The sequence below is a fragment of the Triticum dicoccoides genome, chromosome 6A, assembly GCF_002162155.2.
Source record: "Triticum dicoccoides isolate Atlit2015 ecotype Zavitan chromosome 6A, WEW_v2.0, whole genome shotgun sequence".
NCBI lineage: Eukaryota > Viridiplantae > Streptophyta > Magnoliopsida > Poales > Poaceae > Triticum > Triticum dicoccoides.
Genome location: NC_041390.1, coordinates 534,770,564 through 534,787,701, shown reverse-complemented (window position 1 = coordinate 534,787,701; position 17,138 = coordinate 534,770,564). Strand labels below are relative to the sequence as shown.

The 17,138-nt window shown below is 42.3% G+C and overlaps 2 protein-coding genes and 1 long non-coding RNA gene across 18 annotated transcripts; 2 read left to right on the top strand and 1 right to left on the bottom strand.

Annotated features, from left to right (window-relative positions):
- Positions 1 to 3,583: 3,583 nt before the first annotated feature.
- LOC119319569 (zinc finger protein HD1-like) lies at positions 3,584 to 5,709 on the top strand. The gene is made up of 2 exons (XM_037594028.1): positions 3,584 to 4,463; positions 5,184 to 5,709. The coding sequence occupies exons 1-2, from the start codon at positions 3,714 to 3,716 to the stop codon at positions 5,541 to 5,543; spliced, it is 1,110 nt and encodes a 369-aa protein (XP_037449925.1). The 5' UTR covers positions 3,584 to 3,713; the 3' UTR covers positions 5,544 to 5,709.
- Positions 5,710 to 6,341: 632 nt separating this feature from the next.
- LOC119317735 (ASC1-like protein 2) lies at positions 6,342 to 9,359 on the bottom strand. Its single transcript, XM_037592231.1, has 6 exons — positions 8,976 to 9,359; positions 8,229 to 8,458; positions 7,989 to 8,144; positions 7,120 to 7,305; positions 6,840 to 7,024; positions 6,342 to 6,666 (listed from the first exon to the last, which is right to left on the bottom strand). The coding sequence occupies exons 1-6, from the start codon at positions 9,099 to 9,101 to the stop codon at positions 6,635 to 6,637; spliced, it is 915 nt and encodes a 304-aa protein (XP_037448128.1). The 5' UTR covers positions 9,102 to 9,359; the 3' UTR covers positions 6,342 to 6,634.
- A 468-nt stretch (positions 9,360 to 9,827) lies between these two features.
- Positions 9,828 to 15,561, top strand: LOC119317734. 16 transcript variants are annotated; one of them, XR_005153727.1, is made up of 9 exons: positions 9,828 to 10,100; positions 10,179 to 10,352; positions 10,420 to 10,651; positions 11,032 to 11,100; positions 11,913 to 12,064; positions 12,142 to 12,356; positions 12,461 to 12,768; positions 13,678 to 13,964; positions 14,065 to 15,561. It is a non-coding gene; the product is annotated as an uncharacterized LOC119317734 (long non-coding RNA). The 16 variants fall into 16 exon arrangements; XR_005153731.1 differs by having other exon boundaries at positions 10,179 to 10,651; positions 14,065 to 14,431; positions 15,021 to 15,561; XR_005153730.1 differs by having other exon boundaries at positions 10,179 to 10,651; positions 14,065 to 14,549; positions 15,021 to 15,561.
- Positions 15,562 to 17,138: the final 1,577 nt, after the last annotated feature.

The window sequence follows — 17,138 nt, the reverse complement described above, 5'->3', positions numbered from 1 at the left end:
AATCTTAGGCCCAACTTTCAGAAAATCTGGGGAAGCTTTCAAAAAATTCAAAAATAAAAACTTCAAACAAATTAGCCTTAGTGGATGCGGCAGCCCACTTTGTCACTGCGGAATCCGGTAGCCACGGGGACCTGGCCGGTGGTCGGATCCGGCTGAGCCCACCACGGGAGCGCCAGGATTCGTCTGTCATGGCCCATCACCAAGGGTACTATCGTGCCCCGCAACCGTGGGCTTTCTGGTTCGCTGTCGGGGAGTCCAGATGTGCCATGAAGGATCCTTGGACACAACGGCACTGTGGCTTGCCAGCTGTCGCAGGTGGAGTGCTAGCCATAGCCTAGTGTGGCGGTGCCACATGTAGCCAGCGCAGGGTAGCGACCGTTGAAGTGTATATGTGGCTTGCCTAGCCCTTTCCATCAGTTCGGACTTTTGGTTGTGTTGACTAGTGCATGAAGCTTGACATGGTGTCAGAGTCTAAGGTCTTGAGTTCAAGTCCTGGTTTTCGCAAGTCATCCAAAAATTGTTGTTGTCCCCTCTGTGTCTACATATAGGCCTCTTGAGCCATACCTGAGAGGGGGTGTTGAAGTGTATGTGTGGATTGCCTAGCTCTCTCTCCATCTCACACGACATTGAAAATAAGCCACTAGAGCTACTAGAGAAGGCTATAGAGCTGAGAGGATAAGAAGCATGTGGAAGGGATAAGCGGATTAAGTGGATGAGAAAAAGGGAAGGGAAAAAGATAAGGTGGTGAGCAAAGTCGTTCTATGTGTGGTTCTTAGATCAGAACCAAGTGAGCAAATGCAGCGAATTCGTCAAACCAGATTCCTTCATTTAAGTACACAAATGAGAAAACTAACCTACACCAAACAGTCATGAAAATGAAAGGCAGGGAATAAGCACACAAGGGTTAGGCGGATCAGCACACACTGTGCACCCCATCTCAGTCTGAATGACATGCTCTACAGTTGGGCGTGATACACATACTCACTTTTGAAGAGTTATGCGCCTGTAAAATCGCAGCAAGTAGATAATAGGATAAGAGGGTGGAAAGCCTAAAGCGTGATGCAGCATGGTCATTTTCATCACAATTTTTTCTGTTCCTCTATTTATTAACAGAGATTTCCATGCAAAAGTTACAATTTCTGACCATTATAATAAGGAAATGATAGAAGACTTTAGAGTATATGTAATGCAGTGAAAGTAAGTCAAGGGAAGATGAACGACGACATACCAATTGATCAAAAGTCTCCTGTGTTGTTGTCTGGTGGTTTGAGCTCACCGATCTTGGAAAATTATAGGAGATGTATGTTACATGCACACACACAGAAAAACTTAGGCATTTCCAGTGCTGCCTATGGCAAGAGGAAGGAAATAAATGTGCTCAAAGCCAGCATGGTACACTGAATATTATTTTTAAGGATGTACACTAAAACTTGCTAACACCCTATACTATAATTCATAGTCATGGTTGGAAGTTGGGACATGTTTTTCAGTGATGTATCCTTAGCAGCCATGCCATTCACACCAGCACATGTGAGCTACTAGCAGTGAAGGATGCCAAGAGAATCCCTCACAAAGGGTGGACAATGGGCCAAAGACAACCCTGATGTGTTCTTATAATTCAAACTGGCATGACCCTACTGCAAATCAGTCACACTGAACTTCATATATTATCTATTAAATCTAGGCGCAAAACAAAGCAGTGTGCCACATCATGACATTCACCCGTCGTAATCCTATTCCAAATTTCCAATCCAACGAACCAATTGTAGAGAAAAAGGCTCTCAGTAGAGTGTTCATCACATCACATTTATATGAAACAATAGAGCTTGGTAATAATCTTTCCACACTAAATTGCAAACAGAGAACAGAATTACCACAACAGCACGCAGGCACAATCATGGTAACATATATGTAGTCCATAGTTATGCCACTTAGAAAAACGGTTACTGTTTTCTATTAGCTGTATGCATAGGAACTACATGTAGGGAAAGATTATCAGAGTGCTACTGTCTATGATGAGCATAGCTTGTATAGAAATTAAGATAGTATAGTCCTGTAAGCTTTTCTGGAACTGAATATATTCTGTACTCCAATACATCCAGTATAAGTTTGTTGACAGGCTTGAGTCTGTTTCAAAAGATCTGATGGACAAGATTTGCTCAATTATTTATAGTATTCACTATGTTCATATATGAAGCAAGTCGGCTAAGACTTCTGAACTTATTATGCAGCAGCCAAGATGATTATGTACTCAGATTATGAAGCCACCATGCAACAGTACCCACCTTGGCCATCCTATCTCAAAATAGTAACACAGTATTAGCCGTCCACAATCAACAGGAGTATATTTGGTAAATTTCAACTGTACTAACCACCCAACATCAAACTATAAATCATCGGTAACATGCTTAAGCTCAAGCCTTTTTTCTAACCACAATCAACAGGAGTATATTTGGTAAATTTCAACTGTACTAACCACCCAACATCAAACTATGAATCATCGGTAACATGCTTAAGCTCAAGCCTTTTTTCTAACAACAAGCTCTAAGTTTGTCTGTAAATTAAGCTCAAGTCTTTCAGCGAAGTTATTTCAAGACTTGGATCCATAAGAACAAGTCATTTCAAGACTAGCCTGCAATAACGCAAGCTAACAGCTAATTAACTGAACTTCCAGTCACAGATAGTCGAGTCATGGAAGAGATAGGTTAGAGATTTAACAAACCAAACCATATGAATAACTGCAGCGAAGAAAATGCAGAAGATGCCAGTAAATGCACTTCCTAGGCTGAACATCACCTTAGATATTTGCAGATCTATACGGTCCCACTGAAACTATCTAGTGACATGGCAGGGTGCTTTAAAACTTTTCTCGTGTATCTTCCGCTTCCTGCCTCTTGATGAGGTTCCAAAAGGTAGAACAGCTAAGGGGAGTACGAACGAATGGCACAAAACCTCAGACTTTGGAATCCAGAGACCCCTTTTGCAAAAGATGTGCACAAAGAGAGCAAGGAGCATCTCCCACCCTTTGCCTGCTTTTGTTATACCACAATGCCTTCTAATTCTCCTATCTTTGGGTTTATTCCAGTAATCTAGTTCAAGAAACAGGCAGTTCCTTTTATACAAAATCTGTACGATTTGCTTCAGAAAATTCTTAGTGTGCCTATAATTACGAATTCATTAGGAAAAGATGAATACACATTCATCCCTAAAATGGAAACTAGCTAAAATACAACATAAAGTGTAACCCCTTATACATTAGTAAGTCTCCAAACTGGGTCTCTCAAATGTTTTGACTCCTGCTCAATTAGATGATTCCAAATTACGTGAAAGTTGTTACCCTTTTATTCTCTACCTGTGCCAAATTCCAACGAATAATTGACAAAAAATGATGTAGTATTTGAGAATTGGCATCGAGACAAGCAGCGTAGCAGCAACATCCGCGTGCAACCACAAGATGCACAGCGGCATTCATCGCCCCCACAAATGACACCACCTGTCACTCACTGGATTCCACTGCCACCCTCCTATTAGTACTCCTCACTGAAATTCCAACACTGACTGCTTCTGCTCACTCCCAAGTAAGTTCAAGAAAAGGATCAAAGGCCGCGGGAGAAGAGGAACATGAGAAGATATGTATTCTCCTGAATAGGACACACTAGAGACTAGCCAGAGTCTTCGGTAAGACCCCTCCACCTACAAGTTGCAAGATTTATATGTTCATGAATTGCAATTTCAACAGCAACCTTTTGGAGAACGAAGCTGGAAGGATAAGTTTTCCATGGGCCAGGCCATGCGATGGATGCCATGCAGCACCAAGCGCAGTATACTGCTGTGCTGATGCTGCATATCTCTGTGCATCTTGTGACACACAGGTTCATTCTGCTAACCGTGTGGCATCACGCCATGAGCGTGTGCATGTCTGCGAAACCTGTGAGAGTGCACCAGCGGTGCTGGCATGCCATGCAGATGCAGCAGCACTATGTACCGCCTGTGATGCACAGGTGCACTCTGCCAACCCAATTGCTCAGAGGCACCAACGAGTGCCTGTGCTGCCACTCCCAGCTGTTGCCATTCCAGCTGCCTCTGGCTTCGCGGAGGCAGAAGCTTCTGTCACTGCCCATGGCGATAAGGAAGAGGGAGAGGAAGTGGACTCTTGGCGCCTCAGAAGAAATTCTGATGACAACAATTGTGCCAACAAGATAGATCGATACTACAACCTTGTCGGATACAATATGTATTACAACAACATCACTTGTGACCCAAGACCAGAAGAACAATACAGAATGCAAGAACAGCATGTGCAGAACAGGTACATCGAGAAGCAAGGGTGTGAGTGTGTAGTACCTCCACAAGTCGTCATGGCAAGTGAGCAGCAAGAGAGCGATTATGGAACTAGAGGAGCAGGGCAGGCTGCCTCCGTTACCGCTATCACCAGTACCTACACAGCTTCCATCAGCAATGACGTGAGTTGATCTATTACTTTGCTTAAATTATCATTCGGCGATCTATTTATGTTTTGAGTTCGTACCACTTCAAGGCAGCTCAGGTTAGTCCATTTCTGTGTTAAAATAATATATCAAACAGATTGATTGAATTAATTATTGTCACATCTCACTTAGGATACAAGATGCAGATTATTTGCCTATTTTCTCCTTCCTCTTTTATCTCTTCTCTGCTTTTTTTCGATCTTCTAGGTCAGGCTTTTTAGCTTGATATTTTCCGCAAGTTCTTTTCCCACATACTGTATCCAAAAAGGAGCTGTCCAACAGAATGTTTGATTGCTCTTTATTCCCTCAGACCTAAAATAATGCAGAAGTCACAAAAAATATAAATGTAGAAATAACTCCGAGAGAACTTAGGCAGCTTGTTCCTCTGCAACTAGACTTTGAACTGCTGTTTTTCGAGAAAACGCAAAAGAGCTTGCGTTTCTTTGAACTAGACTTTGAACTGCTGTTAAATAGTTACAATCCTCCTAGTAGGCGGTTACAACTCTGGATGGTAGTCAATGGACTTTGAACTGCTGTTAGTTACTTAAGATCTCAAACTCATCTACCGACATATAAGTGCAGGTTTTATAGTTTGGGGGGTCAAGGTCTCAGTTTCATCTTATTGCAGGGTGTTCAAAACCAGCACTTCTCATATTATTGAAGTATTTCAGTGACTATTTGGCAATTCTATCTCAGATATCTTTCTCATCAATGGAGGTGGGTATAATACCAGACAACACCAGACCAGATATCTCAAACAGCAACATCCTGACTGGCAGTGAAGCCATGGAGCTCTCAGGCCATTCACTTCAGATGCCAGTGCACTTCAGCTCCATGGACAGAGAGGCCAGGGTCCTCAGGTACAAGGAGAAGAAGCAGACAAGGAAGTTTCAGAAAACCATAAGGTATGCAACAAGGAAAGCTTATGCAGAAGCACGACCACGGATCAAGGGTCGATTCGCTAAAAGATCAGATATAGAGCATGAGGAGGACCACATGCTGTCACCACCAGCCCTACCAGATACTAGTAGCTATAATACTGTTCCATGGTTCTGATGTAATGAGATAACAAAAAATGTGTTGACAGACACATGGAATGATGGACACCGTAATCATATGGTTCAATGCATTGTGCAAGTGTCCAAAATCTCTTGTAAATCATTTAAGTTTGCTCTGAGACCATATGAAGACAAATCATTGTGTGGTCCAACGTAAATGTGAAGTGTGACATAAGAGAAAACATCTAACAACAATTCAAGTATTTCACGCGATTATCAAGAGTAGCAACAAAGGTTGGGACTTCTACTGTTAGTAGCATTTTTACATGTCAAGATGAACAACTCTGCTTTGCCTTGGGTAAACAACATGGAGCATAGTAGTTATTAATAACATAACATATTTTGAACCACATAGGTCCAATATCAGTGATCTGCGAGGACATTAAATAAGAAACATCATGGCTTAACATTAACAGACACACATAACAATAAACCATGGTTACGCACTTCTGGGAGAATAATTACTACTATGGGCTAATGATATGTGCAGGTTCACACACAATTTCGATAACGGTTTACGACATCAGTTTCGAAACATGCAAAGGCACCAGAATGAGATTTCTTGGCTAGTGCAGTATGGATTATTAAATCCTTCTCTGAGAAAGGGGCGTAGTTGCACTACACTCCCTTGCTATGTCAAGTAAAAGTGATCATGAATTCTTTCTTTGAGAAAGGCACATAAATTTCAATATGCTGTCACGCTATGTTGAGCAAAAACAAATTGGCGTTGTATGTTGACCAATTTGATTAGAAACCTTGCAAAGATTTGAAAGTTTGAAGGGGGTAGAGGCAGATATATACACAGCTCATACTTTCCATGAAGTATTGTATCTGTGTGATACTATTCAGTTTGACCTAAGTATGCATAAATGTAAAATGCTCGCGTGACATCTATTTGGGAAATTCACAGAGAAGGACTAGCAGAACAGAACAATGATTCAGGGACATGGCACAGCATGGTAATATATCAGCTTTATATGCAATGATGAAACGGTTAATACAGAAACAGATCAACTAATCATCATGCTCCTCTTGACCTCCAGAATCTACACGGTTCAATCAATCCTCGTGTTATGTTCTTGAAAATAATCAATCATCATGTTCCTCGTCAGATTCCGAATCTAAGCAAAGGAGGAAAACAGTAAACATCACAACACATAAGCAAATCTGAGCCATATATTATGTGACTTAGACTGATGGATAATAAATGACCATAAATACAAGTATATACAAGGCTGAGACTGAAGTGACAGGTAATATATTAACCAAATTTAACTCGGAAAGAGAAACCTACCAGATCTAATGTCATCCCCAACATGCCCTTTAGACTGAATTTGCTTCACGAGCATTCGCTTCATTAAGACAAACCAATATATGTGTAGAACAAGGAGGGAGAACAGAAGACAGTTGAACACATAGTAGTATATCGGCCCATAAAATTTATGTCTCTCCTTGTTCAAAATATGAACAATTTCATAGCTGAAATTTACAGAAGAAATGCACAAGTTTTAGCGACATTCTAGAGTTACCTAAAGTATAGAACCCCATGTAAGAACAGAGTTACTGGTATGTACCTAGTGCTCCAGAGAATCCAGAATGGAAAATATATCAGGCGAAGGATCACCCAAGAAATGACGAAAAGAAGAAATGATACATCAGCAAGCAACTGGCGTCCACTGTACTTAGAAATTTTTCCAACCTCCAGGAACACATCACTTGCATCATGAACGGCAAGCACAACTGAACCCACTCGTGCAAACCTGTTAAGAAAACTACTCAGCTCAGAGTACCAAAGAAAAACATGTGCAGGCGTTCCAACAACTGCTAGTATTATTAAAAAAACTGCTAGTAACAAAGAAGCATAAAAAAAAGGCAGACAAATGCTTGATGTTTATGTTCTCTACCAGGAGATGACAATCAGCTGGGTATAACTATAAGATGACAATCCGACAAACAGAGTTGCATGATATATGCAGCTATATATGAATTGAGAGTATGGAGGAAATGTAACAGAAAGCTAGTACATGCAAATCTTACTAATACAAAAAGCAACGCAAATATGGATTAACAATATATGATATATGCAGGCATGCAGTTATATGTGAACACTATAGAAAGAATAACCAAATGTATACACAGTTTGTATTGTGGAGTCTGCATTTTGTCATCTATATGTTACAGACCAGCAGGGATCTACCTTCCACATTCATTGGAAGATGCACAGGTTTACATGCGTGCACAACTGCCCAAATAGCCAAACACTGACATGCACATTCATTTGCTATTGCACCCTAGCAAGTATAATTCTCACCACTTGAATCATGACAAGAATCAGATTAGCTAAATAGTGTGCAAGTAATGATTGCAATGTATAAGAAGGCACTAAACTTGAATTAACATAAACCAGCTTGACAAATATTCAGATAGTTAAAAGCCTAATCACCTGAATATGTACGACATTACAATGAGAAATACAGATGCTATGTGATGAGTCATTGAAAGGCCAAAGTCTGAACGCCTTGTTTCCCAAAAGAGAAGGGCAATTATTGAGTACATGTAAAAACCAGCAGCATACATGTAAAACCCCTTTAGTTTAAACCTGGAGAAAGGAATGAATTTATTAATAATTTGGTACCAAAAAAGAACATTCTAATAAACATGGGGAAACTGAAGTTTATATTACTTCATTGTTTGATCTGGCCAAATCTGGTCTCCTGGTCCAACCCAGAAATTCATTGTGTTGGTGAACCATGGCTCGTTGTACGTCACAGCTAATGCCAGAAATTCCGCGGAAAGGAAATAAACGCCTTTCCAGGCGGATTCCTTAAACTTTCTGATCTTCATCCTCTCTGCATCTGTCTCGGAGCCAAGCCTCGCATCCCACTTCCCAAAAATCAGACGCCTTGCTAGCCTCTATACACAAAATACAGGTGATAGTTAGCTCATGAGTTTCGTCTACTATGACGAGCCCACATTTTTTCCTGAAAATGGAGTAACTCATAGAGGAAGATGCCAACTCGCAGGTAATAGTGTTCAGGTTTGTTTGCACAATTAAGTGGCCAGGTGCAGGAATGTGTGCATGCAGAAACTGATGCATCCCCTTAATTACAAACCCCCATTTCAACTCGGATTATTTTACCAAAATGATAAAACCCAGTCATTAACATTTTCACTGTCATGACAGCATTTCTTCGTTTAAAAACACCAGTTAATCATGACCACGCTAGCAGATGATCATAGATAGATTTATAGCAAATAATTACCACGAGAACTCACCGTCGGCACCCCATTCCCTTTAGAAACTACCATTTGTACTACTAGTAACAAAATGACTCGAGCATCACCTAGTTGTTGGATCGTGAGGGCAAACGACAAAGGAAATTATTCGAAACTGAGCGGGGCGGGGGGAAACTGTCTGGAGTGTCACAACCTCGAATGCGAAGCGGTCGAGGAGGAAGCGGGCGGCGAGGAAGAAGGTGGCGAATAAGGGGAGGGCCGCGAAGTCGGCGTAGGCGGGGTGGCTCTCCGCCTCCCAGTCGATTGACGGGACGCCCATCGCGGCGGCTCGTCGTCCGGATGCTGGCCCGCTGGGTGGTCGGCGGTCTCTTTTCTGCTCGAGACGAGACGGGCGGTCGGCGGTCGACGGAGAGGGAGAGCGGAGGCTATATGGTGCGCGGTGCGAGAGGAGGCGCCCGACGGTCTGGGTGACCGGCGCGGCGGCCGAAGGCGACGGGTGGTCGGACCGGACACCGGAGCCGAGATGAACGGCTGAGCCGGGTTCTGCTTCCTGGGGTTGGCGGCTCCCTGACCAGTACTATTCTAATTTGACCGGCATTTTGGGGCTCTAGAATATTGGACTTTCCTCTTTTGTGGAGAGAATCTCGGACTTTGAAGTAGCGCTCCCTATTTTTCTTTGTTTCGATAAAAGATCGATTTATTTATTTAAGATGGAGCATCAAGAGAATATAAATACAATAAACATACACACTGGTCTCTGTATAAATAAAATGCACAAAACCAACGTCAATGCATGCACTTAAAAATTAAGTCAGCAAATAGTAAAGTAGGCAAGGAAAAAAGAAAAAAAAACCAAAGCGATCAGATCCATCACTGGCAAACTACATCTCTACTTCTAATGAAGCAGTTGGTAGTCTTCGTCGGTTAATTTTGTCCCACCACTTTTGTCCGGGTTTTTTTCGTAGGTTAACCTTTTTAGATTTTTTTCGTCGTTTTTTATATGGTTTTCTTTCGTATCTCAGGCCGCACGTAAGAAAACAGTCAACCAGGCTCATCAGATCTCGATCTGCTTCATCTCTCAAAGGACGCCCCAGCCCCGAGAGGAGCCGCCGCCGCCGGGGAACGAGAGGAGCCGCCGCCTCCAGGTCACCGTTGCCCTCGCCCTCGCATCCATACCTTCGCCGTCGCCCTCGCGCTCTGAAATGCCGCCGATCCGAGACAAGTCGTCGCCGCGAGGAACGAGACGAGCCACCGGCGCCGAGGAACGAGACGAGCTAGGGTTCCATACGCCGCCGCCGGTATCTCGCCCCCTCACCATGTACGCATCTCTCCTTTCCATCCCCATCTGAGACCGAAACCTACTCACGCCTCTCCTTGTTCGCCCACGCCATTGCAGTCCCAACCACGAACGCCGACGCCGGCTGTAGCCGTCACGCCGCCAGCCATCCATGCCTCGTAGCCGTCGCAGCCAGTGCTTCCCCACTGAACGAGCGCCAAGGAGAAACACCGCTGTCTTTCTACATGGTGGCCGCTCCCCTCGATCCCCTCCATCGCCTCCGCCGCCGCCGAGGTACGAGATCGCCTCCATCTTGTTCCTTCCCTGGCCACGCCCCTCCCAATTTCTTCCCCTCATCCAGCTAGGGTTCTCACCCGCCGCCGCTTCCCTGCTGCTACCCGCCACCGGATGCCCTCCACGGACACCACCACCATGATGGCGGAATGAAGAGCAAGAGGGGTCGTCGAGGATGGGTGCCGTCGTGAGGATGCTGGTGCCCGTGTGCGGTGATGGCATTGTGGCGGAAGAAGGTCTTCTTCCTGGGGAGCCGCTACCAGCCTCCGTCTCCACCCGCGGCCATGCTAAAAAGACAGGTACGCCGCCGCGCCCTCGACATATTCCCTACTGCACGTATGGTCAAGCATGTATCGCTTATCTTGCCCCATGTATCGCTTATCTTGCCCCATACGGCCTTGGCAGATCTCAATACTTGCTTGCTAATGTGCATGTGTGGATGTTGCTGGTTGCTGCTGCTGTGCACGTCTGCTTGGTGTGCCCCTGCTGTTTTGTGTTCTCACCACCACATCCACGACAAATAAAATTTCTTAGTTTTCTTAGAATGGTGTGTGCCATGATCTTCATGCCCGGCAGGGTTTAAATTACGCCTGTGGACAACGGGATTTTGATGTCCAGTTAAACTATCACTTGGTTGTGCATATGCACTATCTATTAAACCGACAATCGTTGTTTTCAGGTTCAGGTTCGATATGTCAGGTCTGAAGTACGCTCCTGAGTTAAAGAAAGACCTCGAGAGACTCTGTAGGTACGGTGCTATTGTTAGTGTGTTGTTGTCAGTACTACTCCAATACTTCGGTGTGGGGTTGCATAGTACTCCAATACTTTAGTGTGGGGTAGTAAAAAATGTATTCGTGGTGGGAAAGCATCAGTCGTTCGTATTTGCAGAATATGGAAATCAACAAATATTACCATTAAGAAAGCATGCATGTTATAGTGAATACTTAGTATACCAGTCATATTTTCTTGTCAACATGCACCTATTTGGAGGCTTATCCGATATTATTGCAATCTGGTAGAACTAACATATACTACTTTACTGGAGCTAGCACCTCATGCATAGTTATTGTATCAACCAGAAAGAAACTTCCGATCTACCATTTTACAGAACCAAATTGTATAGTGAGTAATTGAAGTGAAGTTGTTTTGGGCACCCAAAGATAATTCTGTTTGTATATTCCTGCCACTTGTACGGTTACGAGAAGCTAAATTTTCTTTTTCTTTTTTATGTTCTATAAATTATTTCCATGGTTATCTCCGATACAGTTTTAAAATGACCTTTTTGGACCAATTATATTAGCTCAAGTAGCCATTTAGTTGAGTTCAAGTTCAGATTTGGCTGCCATCTTAGTTCAGTTCAGTTAGGAGCAACGTTTAGCATTCTAGCTGTATGATATGATGTCTACACATTTCCCTGTTCTCTTTTTGTGTACTGTAATTCCAGACTCTTTAGGTTAACCACTGCCACTAATTCTCTAATGGATATGCCATGTGCATAGAAAGGGTGCACCCGTTTTTCCTTATCTTCATCTGAATTAAATCCGTCCAGTGTGTATGCAGGAACTAAAGACATGTATTAGAGAATGAAGCATCAATCCTCTTCTTGCTTATTGTTTGTCAAATGCTATATTAAAGCACTGTATCAATTCCATTGTTATTTACACGAAGGGACGGATTAGGACCTGTGGGATCATGGCTCTTTCAGCTTGAACGTAAGCCTCTCCGGCTGTTGCATTTACATAATAATATCTTCATTTGACAATTATGTTTATTTTTCATCCTTTTTCAGAGTATTTGTGATGTATCCTTCACTTACCGTGCCACGGGGTTGTCGCGGATATTGGTGGAGGACTTGGTGGACTAGCGCAAAATGGAAATCTATAAAGAAGTGAAACTAATCAGCTATGGTTCTCCTGGAGTATTTGTGCAACCAGCAGGCCGCCCATGAGAAATATGATGTTCTTTATGCATTTAAAAAACTACTAAAGGGAAAGTTGTGAATGTGTAAGTTTTGCACCAGTAGATTCTGAATTATGTTGTTTATGCTTTTAAAAGATATACAATTCTTGAACCTTTTCAGAATTATGTAATCATCCCCTCAAACTCAGTGTATTGCAGAGCGTATGCGTCAGAGGCCAGTCGGCAGAGGTGCATGCAGGTTTGTGCTTGAGGGTGCACGCGAGCCGGCGGCTACAGGCAGAGGGTGCAGCCTGTGTGTGCGTGTTGTGGTCGCCTGATTTGATTGTAAATCGTGTAGAGCAAAGGCGGCTTCTGTGGCGCCGGAGCAACAATTTCAGTGAGCACATGGACTTGATGCAGGGAGGGTCGTCGAAGAGAAGGACGGCGGCCCGGCCTACACATGATGGAACACACATTGCCGACGATGCGGTACCAGGCCTGGAGAAGAGATCCCGAGGTATGCATGAAGCCTTCTTAGTTAGTTTTTTAGTTGAGCGACTGCATAACTGAAGAATTTTGTGTGTGTAGTCTTTCAAAGTTGATTCAGACATAGCCTTACAATTCAAGAGCAACAGTGTCTGAACTTTTCAAAATTATATCAATTATTGTACTGTTTTTGGATTGTTGACGAGAGATGTAGATTTGTGATACTGATTGCAATGAAATTTGGTTCAGTTATTCAGTGTTTAGACATACAAGATACTATACTATAGCTTAGGATTAAAAAAATTGGTCGCTTTGTTTCATTCTAGAATGCCCGCCGCAGTACTGCTTTGCCACTATCTGCATGATATCCCTGGCAATATTTCTGGAAAGCATTACAAACTATATAAGTTTTGCCGTCACTGCTTGCCTTGCCTGTGCAGTTTTCATTCTTCTGCAACGACAGGGAGTATGTTATCGGTCGCAGGGTCTAGGCATCTAGAAAGACGTACTACTGCGCTAATAAGGTATCTGATGAAATAGTACAACTTTATATGTCAGGGTTCCTTTACGACAGGGAGTATGTTATCAGTCACGTGATTGCTTTTACAGCCATTTTCAGGGTTCCTTTACTACTGTACATGAGATGGAAACTCTTACTGTTTTTGTTCCATGTTTCCATTTGCAAATTTTCATCACGTGGTTGCTTTTACAGCCATCGCTGCTTTGTCCATATTTGGTTATGATGCACTGCATTCTATATCCATCAGTGCCAAGCATATTTCTCCTTTCTATCTGTAGTTCCTCGCACTAGATAAGCGAAGGACGATGCATACTATGATCCCTCCCTCTCTCTCTCTCTCTATATATATATATATATATATATAAATTCATGGTAGCAATAATCACTATGTACTGATACTAATTAAACTATACCTTTCAGGTGTTTGATGAAATGACCTTCGTCCGAAAATACTTGTCATCAAAATGAATAAAAGGAGATCACAATGTTGGACACGACCACCTAAGAATCAAATATTTTTAGTTGGAATACTATTTTAATGATCAATCACAATGTTGGACGCGACCACCTACTTATTCCCGAGACTTTAAGTCTTTGGTGGCTTACGCACAATATGCCCGGCATATGTTCTACATCTGCGGCATGTAATGACCCTACTGGCATTTCAAGAGGTCTGTAAATACAACACTCTTCCAAAGTATTTCCAAGTAAGTGTTCACCTCGTGAGATTTATTAAATGTTTTAGATATCTCGCTTGTGAATGCTCATCGGTAGCTAATATCCCGAGTATTTTGATAACGGGTTTAGATCTGGACAGTTATTGAGCCTGCATTGATGAAATAGTTGACAAAGAAGGAACTGAAATGAGGTTATTGAGGCTGCATTTAAGAATTTTGGTTGATGAGCTGATATCTGACCAAAAACTCAAGAACTAGAAGCAAGCCTGACATCCTTTTTCTGTAATCGGTATATTCTCGGTAGCAAGCCTGTCATCCTTTTGTATCCACATGAGGCTTAGGGGCCGTTTGGATTAGCACCAACGTCGATACTATGAGCAGTGAGCAAGTCATGTATAAAGCAAAAACAAAATATTGGTCTGCTATCAAATGGTACATTTATTTGAACTCTAAGGGCAGGTTCAGGGTCTCATGAAGAGGGCATGTGTTTGTATTAGGTGAGATCTGAACTGATTCTGACTAATGTGAAATTAATTTTGTTGTTGATGGATCTGCAATTATTTATGTGCACAGAAGTGCCGTAGTTGAGAAGCCTGAGAAGAATATATCACTTAGGTACAGATTCGAGCTAGGGTTTTTCATTTTCTCCTTCCAATCCATTTATTATGCGATAATTTGCCCATAAAAGACATACATGATGGTCGTCGTTGGACAGATTATATTTGTTTACTTCTACCCATAAATTTAAAGTCCTGAACATGTATATTACACATCTCTTGCAGGATATATTAATATTAAACTATGTGTGCGTTCCACTGCATTCATCTATTTAAGGCATGATATTTGTAAGCTTGGTTCAGGCTGCCGCGCATCTATCTATATAATGCACAATATTTCTATGCTTGGTTCAGGTTGTTTCCGACAACCATTGGCAATCTGTCCCTATGTCATTCCTCTTATATATACATAAGAACTGTCTACACAGATCAGAGTGTGTGTATGAGGGTCGTTTCCATTTGTGTTCTGTTCCCTTTATTGTTTTATCAATGTAAAACCCTTGAAAAATTATCCATTCCTTTTTCACAGATCAGAAGGTTTTGCAGTTGACAAGCTTACAGGTTTGAGCACCCCAAACAACGGGGTGGGCCCTTTGACCTGTGGGTTCTGCTGGTACCAAGAGAAGGAGGTTCCTTTTAACCTGCAGGAGCTCTGCCAATGGCAGCGTGCTTTCCTTGACAATGATGTGGTACTGCACGTACACAACATGCAGCAAGTGAAATCGGCGCAAGAGGGCATCTTGCAAGCAGCACCAAATCCTATATTATGGGACCGAGTGAGTATCTCAAAGAAGAAATAATTTTTTTGATGTAGGAATATCTGTAGGCTGATTATGCTTTGATGTATAGATCGCAGTAGCACTTAGATAAAATATAAGTTCTTAGCCAGTTCAATAGTACTTTTGTCGAACAAAGCTCAATTGACATTACGCGAAAACCTTGAGAATACCTGAGGGGACAAGGCAAGTGTTGTTTGTAATGACTTGTGTTATGATATTGCAAAATAGATTAGACGGAAAAGTACATAGCATTGCCATGGAATATTTAATACTTTTAGATCTGCCTGTTCATATGATGGCATCCACAAAATCCTTTCTACCATGTGGGTGTGTTTGTGTTTGTTTCACACAAATAGTCAAATTATTTTCTATGTGTATGCTTCTCCTTTTATCAACTTATGAGAAATTATATTAATGGCACATGCTTTATTTGCAAGATATAGATGTCTTAACTTGATAAAAGAACTTTATATCAAATGTGTTTGTGCGACTGAAGATGAGGCATGCTTTATTTGAAAAATTATATTGAGTGTGTTTGTGCGACTGGAGATGGAGGATGGCTTGTGCTCTCGCTTGTGCGGTTACCACGGTGCTCCAGCCATTATGAAGAGGTGTTGTGGCGGTGATAATGTGTTCCAACTTGGACGGTGTTGCCCCCATTGTGATGTACGGAGCTAGAGATGTGTAGTGCTATGGATGAAAGTCATGTGCAGCTTAGGTCTGTGCTGGTGGCGACGACGCATGTGGGTGCCGTTCCACTCCTTGGAGGCGTCGTCGAGGTGTGTCGGCATCTTTCCCCTCACATTGGTGTTTGGTGGTTGTCTCCGGGCGAAAGCCTAGGTTCTCATAAGTAATGTTCAACAAACTGGAATTCATTTAGCAACCGATTTTTATGCTCCGTTTGAACTCATCTATCTATCTATCTATATATCTATATATCTATCCATACCTCTCTCTCTCTCTCTATATATATATATATATATACTAATTAAAGACTCCCTACAATTCCCAGGTTAATCAGTAATTAGGAGTCGTTGATCAGGTGGGACCAAATTATTACGGTGTAGATCTCTCATAAATCTCTCCCCAAAAGAAAAAAAATCTTATAGATATTTCCCTCACGACTGAAATTCCTCAATGTCTTGTGCGTTGAAAAAGTCTCACGTATCTCTCTCCCACAACCCCATTCAATCTTAGAAAACAATATAAACAATCTCTCACGTATCTCTCTCCAAATAGGAAAAAACTCTCACGTATATCTCTCCGCACGTGTAAAGAAGTCTCACGTACACATCTCTCCCACAACCACACTCAAACAATTTGGAAAAAAAAATCCACCACACGATCCTAATGCATAATTTTTTTCCTCCTCTAATTAAAGCAATTTCTATCTCTTCTGGGAAAAAAACTAAATCTACTCCACGGTCTCTTCCTCATTAGTACTCCATGATATCTTTCTCCATACTTCATGGACTCCTCCTATTCTCCATCGGACTTTCCCCATGTGGAAAATAATTCCATCCACGGCTTCTTCCTCTTCTCCATGATCTCTCTTTCTGTCTCCGCCAATGAAAAACAAATGCATAGCCTCTCTGAAGCTGAACAAGGTAGGTTTGGAAATTGATTCCATGTGCTTAAGGAGATTATCACCCTTATCCATTCCCCTTCGATGCCGGCGAGGTGGTCGGGCGGGAGCTCGGCTCTGTAGCGACGCGGCTCGAGGAAATATAAGTTGTGGTGGCAAATATAATACACATAATCCATATTGTTATGCACTAACGCGTGTGCGTGTGAAATAGATGGATTATGATCCCGTACCCAATAAGATGGATATGTGTGTGTTTGAGAGAGAGAGAGAGAGAGAGGGG

Bases quoted from the DNA above. Each gene is read 5' to 3' on its own strand.
- LOC119319569 (XM_037594028.1), top strand. From the start codon at position 3,714: ATGTTCATGAATTGCAATTTCAACAGCAACCTTTTGGAGAACGAAGCT. The intron at 4,464-5,183 runs GTGAGTTGATCT...ATTCTATCTCAG, and splicing joins CAGCTTCCATCAGCAATGAC to ATATCTTTCTCATCAATGGA.
- LOC119317735 (XM_037592231.1), bottom strand. From the start codon at position 9,101: ATGGGCGTCCCGTCAATCGACTGGGAGGCGGAGAGCCACCCCGCCTAC. The intron at 8,459-8,975 runs GTTGTGACACTC...TTTTGTGTATAG, and splicing joins TCGACCGCTTCGCATTCGAG to AGGCTAGCAAGGCGTCTGAT. The intron at 7,025-7,119 runs GTACATACCAGT...TGTAAATTTCAG, and splicing joins TGGATTCTCTGGAGCACTAG to CTATGAAATTGTTCATATTT.